The 8934-nt window shown below is 45.0% G+C and overlaps 1 protein-coding gene across 4 annotated transcripts in view; it reads left to right on the top strand.

The window, feature by feature from the left end:
* The first annotated feature begins 221 nt into the window (after positions 1 to 221).
* Positions 222 to 8934, top strand: part of LOC308336384 (uncharacterized protein) — a 15055-nt gene continuing 6342 nt past the window's right edge. For all 4 annotated transcript variants that reach the window (XR_013966155.1, XR_013966156.1, XM_080793747.1 and 1 more), the window contains exons 1-4: positions 222 to 426; positions 2670 to 2711; positions 3334 to 4002; positions 4391 to 5224. Coding sequence is in view for 2 of the 4 variants with exons in the window: in XM_080793747.1 (XP_080649873.1) it covers positions 2677 to 2711; positions 3334 to 4002; positions 4391 to 5224 (1538 nt within the window). In the remaining 2 variants the exon portion in view is untranslated. The remainder of the gene's footprint in view (positions 427 to 2669; positions 2712 to 3333; positions 4003 to 4390; positions 5225 to 8934) is intronic.

Here is an 8934-nt window from a genome sequence, read left to right as displayed (position 1 = left end):
TTTTCAAGATTGTTTTAATCGCAGATCTACAAGAGCACAACGCGTCGCATATCCGAGCCGAGAGTGTAAATCAGCTATTTTCGATGATGTATTTTGGGATTTTTCCATAGACCGAATTCTGGCAACCTCCAGTTCTCGTTCCAAGAGTTCGCGGGTGCTGCTGCTGCCTGCAGCGTCTGTGGTGTGCAACATTCAACATTGCATGCTGTGCAAGGCGGAAAAGGAAGGACCTCCATCCACATCAACAACACGACTACATTATATTATGTTTAAAGACTACGTACACATTATAGCACAATATTTACCATTATCCTTACATCCTATTGCTAGTTGTGGTTGTTCAATGTGTTTTTGTCGTCGTACATCCTGTAGATAGACATTTATTAGTTTAGCTAGTAGTCACTGACCACAGGGACGTGCACTGAGGTAAGAGAAACGCTTTAGCGTTAAAAATTAATATTATTAATCTTATCAATTCATTACACCGACAGAAATGACGTTTTTACAACTGAAAATGTGTCCACTATTCACGCGACGATAGTATTTACGAGTCTTTAGCACTTGCATGTCGGCTAACATTAGCTTATTAGCTTCGTGTGGCACATCATGTGTGTCGCAGACATTATGTCTGCAGACAATATTATTGTCTGCAACATTTTCCATTAGATTAATTTACACCTCATAACAGTTTGGTAAAGGCGTTATGGCACTTGGGAGAGTTGTCTTGGTTGTTAAACTGCTTGTTGTTGCTATAGCTGTGAGTGTGTTGCTGTAGTAACTATTATGCTAAGCCTCGTTTATACTCAGAAGTACGACGGTGTCACAAGTTAGCTTGCGGAAAAATCACTAATTGATTGAAATATATGTATTAACAGTTTGCAGAATTACAGTACATTTCCAGCACAAACTCAATACAAAGACTGTTAACTGTGAGTGGACGACCATTACACTTGTTTAAGAGGGTCCACCATGTTCAACCGTAGGTGCCCTTTGAGAGCGGTTTTGAAGGAGTCAAGCGATTCACATGTCTTAATGACTGTTGGTAGGGCGTTCCACATTTTGGTGGCATAGGAGCGAAAATAATTTAGTCCCTTGTTTGTGCCGAATCTTTGTTGTACATGGTTTGTTGCACTCCCTCTGGTGTTGTGGGTGTGGACTTCGTTAACATTAAGGAAGTATTTAGACAGGTACATGTGGTGTATCGAATCTTGTGGACCAGACCCATTGCAAGATGCTGTACTCTGTCGTCGACCCTAAGCCATTCCAGCCTGTCAAAGTGGGCAGGGGTGAGGTGGGTTCGGGGGGTGAGGCCAAGTAGGAGCCTAACCAGTCTGTTTTGGGAGGTCTGGAGCCTTGTTTTAAGGGCCTTTTGAGGTGCTGTGGTACCAAGAGGTGCATGGCTGCATGCATAGTCAAATAAACCTTGTACGAGGGCCCCTGTTATGGTCTTCAAGGTGTTTTTGTTGACCTGTGAGGAGCTTCTTTTCCGGACAGCTGGTGGATGGAAAAGAAGCTCCACCCACGGCGCAAGGTTTTGTAAACATTGAGCTTGTTCCTGGCGACAACACAGTGAAGGTCGTGCTCAACATATGTTGAGCACATAACGACCTTTTTTCTTTCCATTCTGGTGTTGGCTCACAAGCACCATTGTGAGATGTCAGTTTAGAATGGTTGCACATCGTTTGTTGAACTCCCTCTGGTGGTGTTTAAAAAAAGAACGCACGCTGATAGTCGCTCACTTTGTAAACAAACCAGACAATCCCAGAAGTATGGCGGCCGCTACCATGTGACACATATGTTGATGCCCACTCAAGGAGATTTTGGTACCTTCTATAGACTCCAATGCATTCTGTAAACTTCCGATTGTCCCTATTTGAAGCCTTCAAATACCAATAGAAGTCTATGTAGAAGAGCCGCCATTGGACTGGCCCCATGAAGTGAACAGAGTTTGCGTAACTCTGTGGCAAACTGCTGCCAAAACTCTGGTGTCAATTGAGCATATGAACGAACACTATTTCTGAATGATCGAGACCATTGTAAAATGATCTCTTCTGGAAATTAAAAGACAACACATCATTGCCGGCGTTTCCTGGAAGTGTGCACCGCTGCAACTAAGCTGGGTGTCCTCAACTTTTGCCAGCTTTTACAAACTGGATGTGACAGCTGTGCCGGTGGTGCATGCAGTCCTTGGCATGGCCTCCAGGTGAGGGACAGATCCTGTTGTTCCTTCGGGCCGGAGGATTCTTACTCCTATACTTACACTAAGCATATGAATGATCTAGTGTCTGTCAGTTTTTTCTGGTGACTTAATAAGACAAGCAATGCCTCATGAGAAGTTTCCACGATATCTAAGTGAAGACAATTGCTGGGTGGCTGGAGGGGGTCGGTCTAGGCGCCCGTTGGTCTAAAACCCAGTCAATCAATTGCCTGAGAGTGTATCATGTAATGCTTCTGTGATCACGCCAGGAGGTGCAATCTACAAATGCAAGCTTCCTCGCTTGTTTATTTAATTCACCAGGGTTACATCCGTAATCTATAGTTTCTGCATAAATACTAAACATTTCTTTCATGTTCAGCTGCTCGGATTGTCATGCATACAACAACATATTTGCTGTGTGTGATTTTCTTTTATAATACCAATATACCATTGTTTTTTTTCTCCATCCAAGGTGGATAATGTCAAGACAGAGGTCGCGATCGCCACGCTACAGGTGAATTAATTTTCATCATGCTGATCTGCATAACTGTAATTTCAACTAGTATACTTGGACAACTAGTATACCGGGACTAGTATACCGGGACAACGCTCCACACGTCCCAAACTCTTCTCCCTTCTGGCTCCAAAACTATGGAATGCATCAATGCACTTCCCATCACAGTCAGAACTGCAGCCTCACTCCCAATCTTCCGCCGTAGTCTGAAAACCCACCTCTTCCGACTCCACCATGGCCCGTAGCACTTGCCCTAGCCTAGCCCCTTAGATAGCATTTTATTTTAGACAGACTTATAGCTCGTTATGTAGACAGCACTAGAATTGCATTTCATGTAGTCATAGCACTTTATAGTACACATGTATATTGTATAATATATAATATAGTATAGTATGTATAGTTGACATAGATACTCCACTGTTACGTTCTTAGTTTATACATGATTCATGATAACTACTTTTTATATATGTGATGTATGACATGCTTTTGTTTTTGCTTAAATGTAAGTCGCTCTGGATCAAGAGCGTCTGCTAAATGCCTTAATTGTAAATTGACTCTAATAAATAGATTTAAATAAAGAGATGGGTTTTATTAATTGCCTTGTAAAATGTTCCCTATGCAGAACGAGTCCACCAAGGCATGAAGGCGCAGGAAGCCATTCACGGAGGCCCCCTTGGAATATTGACGACTACGTGGAATCTCACACGGGGCTGACAGAAACGGATGAGCGTAACAAACACCCTAGAGACGATGCTGGAGAACATTGGAACTACACTCCCCATGCGAAGAAACGGACGCCTCCCTCCCTTCTTTGGTTACCAACTCTCCATCCTCACCCCCACCCAGAGGAGTATGGCCGGAGGACACCACCTTCCCAGCCTCGGGAGCCAGGCTATGTTGAGCGTAGGAGGCTGTCTCCAAAGCAGCCTTTGTACAGACATGAAGGTGGTGGCAGAGGAAGAGGACACTTGAGGGTCTTTGAAAATGACGAAAGGCAACACCAGTCTCCTCAGAAGCTGCCTAGGGAGAGATTCTTGCCTAACCCCACAGCTCCGTCACATCACAACCACCAACAACAGAGAGAGCCTGCGATAAACTTGGCGAGAGAGAATCGCGGGAGGTCAAGGGACAGCGGTGCCCGGTCAACATTGCATGACCATGGACAAAGAGAGGGAAGGAAAGACCCACAGGGTCCGTACAAGGAACGACGACGAGCAGAACCACACCATGAAAGAAGCCCAGCCATATCAAACAGGCACAGGAGAGAGATGGATGATGCTTTGAACCATGGGTAAAGTTCTAATTAAGAGTGGTTCATGCTGCTATCAAGGGGAAAAACAGAAAAGAAGAATGCAGAGGAGCTGCCATCTTTCCTGCTTTCCAGGGAAACGGGGAAACTTGACCACCTCCGTCGTTCACTATTGTCACATTCTTTAGAACCATTATTTATTTCTTCTTATATTCTAACCTTTGTAAATTGTCTCTGTGTGTTGAACATAGATGTTAATTAACAATCCACATTTTTGCCAATTTTAATCTTAAAGGTAATTCTTGGAAGAAAAACATTTGTTGAGATAGTTAAGTACTTTTGAATTAGAATAAATAAATCGAGTGAGGCAAATTACATCACTGTTCTTGTATATCATTGAACAGTTTCACCTGCTCTTATGTCAACACAGGTACGGGAAAGAAGAGGAGTTTAGTTCACCAGAGAAGTCTAGAGATGGGTTTGGAGGAGGTGATCGAGAACTCAGGGGTCCCCAGAAAGCCTTCTCCCACAGGGAGGATCGGGGTGCACGACCAGTTATCGTTGAACACGACCACGGCATCATAAACAGTGGACCATCGCAATGGGAGCCACGTGACCTGGACTTGGATGGAGAGAGTCGCCCCCTACAAAAAGGCTCCTTGCATGAGCAGTTCAGGAAGATGAACAGATCCAACGCCAGAGAAGAATTGAGGCATCATCGACCGCTTCACGATGACAATGGAGAACCTGGTCGTGTGAACAGAGCCAACCCCAGGGAAGAATTGGGGTATCGGCCCCTTCACGATGAAGATGCAGACCCTGGTCATGATCGTGAACAAAGTAGGAGCCCTGTGCGACGAGGCCGAACCAGTCCCACAGGCTTTCCTGACAGAGGTGGTTCTCCGAGCTACGGAGACAGAAGCCCTCCTGATCGAGGAAGGGGGAGGATGAATCCCAGCTGGGGCCGAAGGATGGGAACTGGTCCCCCTAGGAACCACGCTCCCGTACATCACCCTCCTCAGGAGCGGCAAGGTCCTCCACAGCAACCCCAAAGGCGGGAGAACCGCTCTGCTGGTGCGGGAGACTTCTACATTGGCTCCAGGGAAGAGGATCCCGGCTGGACAGAAGAGGACATGGAGCCTAAAATGCCCCGTGGGCGGGAGCATAAATGGAACAGCCAGCAAAAGCCCAAGGAAATGACCGTTGTAACTGAGGAGACGCTGACCATCAAAGTGGACATGAGTCGGCCCGTGAACCAAAACAGGTAGAGTATATTATCAATAAAATAAGGAGAAGGGTGGAAGTTCATGCTTTTTTCCCAGAGCTCACTGAACGATGATGCAAGAAGAGTTTAGAAGAAAACCAATGAAGATCAGATAGAGTTGGAAAAAAACTCATTGCGACGCATATTACTATGAAAACCTGACCGCAGAATACTATGAAAACCTCAACACCTGTCAGTCAGGCTTCATATATGAAGATCACGACACTGACCTCATCAAACCCTGAATAGCCATACATGGACTCATGGAGAAGACTGGATCATCACCTAGATCTGCATATATGGAGCCGGCCAGCACCTCTACATCTGACCTCAAACCCTTAGATCTCCATATATGGATCCGACCTGTTCTGACATGCCAGATGTTGATCCTACCCCACCCGTCCTTCCTCTTCGATGTCTCCATTTTGACTGATATCTGTCCATTCAATCTGTAGACGAGCCCGCCCCAAAGTTATTAGTGCAGCCATGCCCGGCAACTGGAGAAAACAACAGGCTACAATTCTCAACAGGCCTGAAAATGAAGGCCAGGCCCTACGTGGGCCCTCATCAAACCCTGTTCACTCAAGACACTTCCCCCGCTGCCACCCTTAGATCTCCATATATGGAGCTGACCTGCTCTGACATTCCATATGTTGATCTGACCTCATCAAACCCTGTACACTCAAGACACGCTCCATATATGGTCAGACCTCATCAAACCCTTGTACACAAGACACTGCCCCCGCTGCCACCATTAGATCTCCTTATATGGAGCTGATCTTTTCTGACATTCCATATGTTGATCTGACCCGACTGACCTCATCAAACACTGTACACTCAAGACATGCTCCATATTTAGTACAGAATTAATTCCATATGTTGATCTGACCCCCCATGCCGAAGCGCCAGCACTCGCCCAGCAGTCTGCCATCACCCAGGTGGATGTGTGCACGCGACCTCGCCCTACAGATTACTTCATGAGACAGCACGGCTGTAGACATCACCAGTGCCTCTGAATTGTAAACTACTCATCTTCTGTAAAGGGGTATCTCTTACATTTCACAGGCTTTTGGAAGTACCCCAGCCCTTGCCCTTTTTCCTCACGAGGAAAAGAATATGAAGAAAAAATGCCAAAAGACTTTAAAATATCACCTTGCTGAAAACATGGTGACCATGGTTTGCCACATTCCATTCGCCCCCCAAGGTAATGGACAGGTTTATGCTCAAACATTTTGTCAAAAGAAGATTACACTAATGGCAATGCTTCACAAAGACATTCCTCTTGAATACAAGAAGAAAATGTGGAGGAATAATCAGTAATTCGAATTGCTGATTTGTGTCGGCTTGTTATCAACATCAAACCTGGAAACGCCATCCACCTACATTGAGAGATTGTTGTGAGACATGCCACCAGACCGTTGGTATTAAGCTGACAGATGGATGGATGTGCAACTTGAACAGGGAAGAAGATGATGAACTACAGAGCGCTAAATTCAGACCTCAAGACAGAATAGACAACTAGAAATGAAGGGAGTCAAATAACGAAATGATTGAAGCGACATAAGTTCCTCACATCCCTACATGCTATAGAAGATCACAGAGAAAGGTAAGAGGTGGAAGGCATATTCTGAAGCAGCCATAAGTGGTTTTATGCATGGAGGAAATGAGAAGAAATAGCCTCCCACCCCCAAACAACAACAAACCAACGACAAACAAAAAATCATTCCAAGCTAGAACTGTTCATGAGGACAACTGGGCAATGGCACATGTCACATCCATACATGCTGTATATTAGAAGATCACAGAAGGAGAGACCACCACGAAAAGAGCAGGGAGGCTCACATTCCCCCCCCCCCCCCCCCCCCCAACCAACAACAAACAAACCAAAATTCCAAGATAGAACTGTTCATTTGGAAAACTGGGCAATGTCAATGCATGACAAATGGCCTGACATTTTCACAGAGGAAAACTGTAGCACTGATGATGTTTTGGTGAAGAAAAAAATCTGAATTGCTGAATTTTCAACACAAGAACATTCTTGTTCCTCTGAAGAAATCAACTTTAATCAACACTCATTTGTTTGACTGAAGACCACTCCCCCCTAAGTAATAAAGGCTACTTGGTAAGAAGAATATAGAAATGACCTGTCCGTAGCCATCTTCTGTTTTTGGAGAACAATAGCCTGGCCCAGCCACCGTGATTTCTGGTATAGAGGGGCAGATGGCGCCAAGATTACAGCGTTGGATCCTATTGGTTAGTGCCCGCCCGACTCCACCCCTCCCCTCCCAGGTAGAAAACGGCGGACAACATTGACGTCGCCAAATTTGGAGCGACGCTCTACACTGTAGTTCACTCCCACTCCTAGACCAGGAAATGTGTCTTGTTTCCCCAGGCCTTTCTTTTTGAGCCAAATGCGAACGAAAATAAAATCCTAGGTACCGAGGCTAGGAGAGCAAAACAATGGGGTGTAAACATCTATCTCACACCATAATGGATTTAAAAAAACCTCTCATACTTAAAGAACAGGAGTGCTCCTTTGACATCTTCATCTCATGATAAGACACACTGGATAGACCGTATGTATTAAACCACTCACTTTGAAGACTAATGTGAGTCCAACGGCTTTGTAATTGATACTACACCATCTGGCTGAGGTTGAACTGACTTAGCCATGATCATGTATTCTTTGCTTGCCATTTGAAGCATTGAGACCACCACCATTGTTCAGGATGCCGGAGCAACACAGAGAAATGTGATATGCCAAAAGCCAACAATTGTCCACATGGAGAAATCGGATTTGGAATTACTTGCCCATCTTTAATTGCATAAAAGAAGACTGGCTTTGCCTGAGAACCTTTCCCATTATGGCTCTTGTCACCAAATATTTGTGCGCCCAGGGCCAGGTGGTGCTGTACAGCTATATCACTTCATCAAGGAGGTCCACTTCAGCTGTGGTGCAATAATGGCTTAACAAGACTCATTCAAGTGCTTTCTCATCCCGAGGGAAAACATGGGGATGTTAGCCGCGCACGGCAAGAACGTTCTCATGGAAACTAAAAAGAGGAAGAGAAAATATATACAATACAACATTTACCAGAGCAGACGACAATGATTGAGCAGGTGTGAGATCTTCCTCAAATACCTGACGGAAAAGAAAACTCATGGCTGTTCATGTATGTACCTGTTGTGGAGATGGGGCTGATCTTCAGGTTACTGATTGCTTATGGAATCACTCTGCTACATGGATGATGATGATTGGAAGATGAGAAGACCAGTGATGAAAATGTTTGAAGATCCACAAATCATTGAGTTATGTAATTGGTGCTACGTTTCTGTATTCTGAAGATCGACAGACCTGGCTTACTACTGCTCTGAAGAAGACCCATCAGGCTGGAGAAACCTTGAATCCGTCATGATGAAACAAGCGGGCAAGATGTCTCCTTGACAGCTCAACTGTGGCTTAAAGACTGGTGGCATGAACAACTGGCATTCCAGTGGGTCTCAATAGAAGAAGATGTTTGAAGTGCTGTGAACGGGATGAGAAGTTTGAGTGGTGATTTCATTCTGTCCATTTGAAACATCATCCAGCTCTGAAAAAACAAGAAGTTCAAGAAGGACATGGAGACGAGCAATGAAAGGGAAAGAAGTGTGAACTTTCACCCGGCCCTTTACACTGACCTGCCACAGTTGCAGAAAGGGATCTTTCCAAT

The sequence above is a fragment of the Protomyctophum bolini genome (genome assembly GCF_963924005.1).
Source record: "Protomyctophum bolini genome assembly, chromosome: 21".
NCBI lineage: Eukaryota > Metazoa > Chordata > Actinopteri > Myctophiformes > Myctophidae > Protomyctophum > Protomyctophum bolini.
The sequence above is the reverse complement of the archived record's forward strand: the minus strand, read 5'-3'. Positions and strand labels throughout refer to the sequence as shown.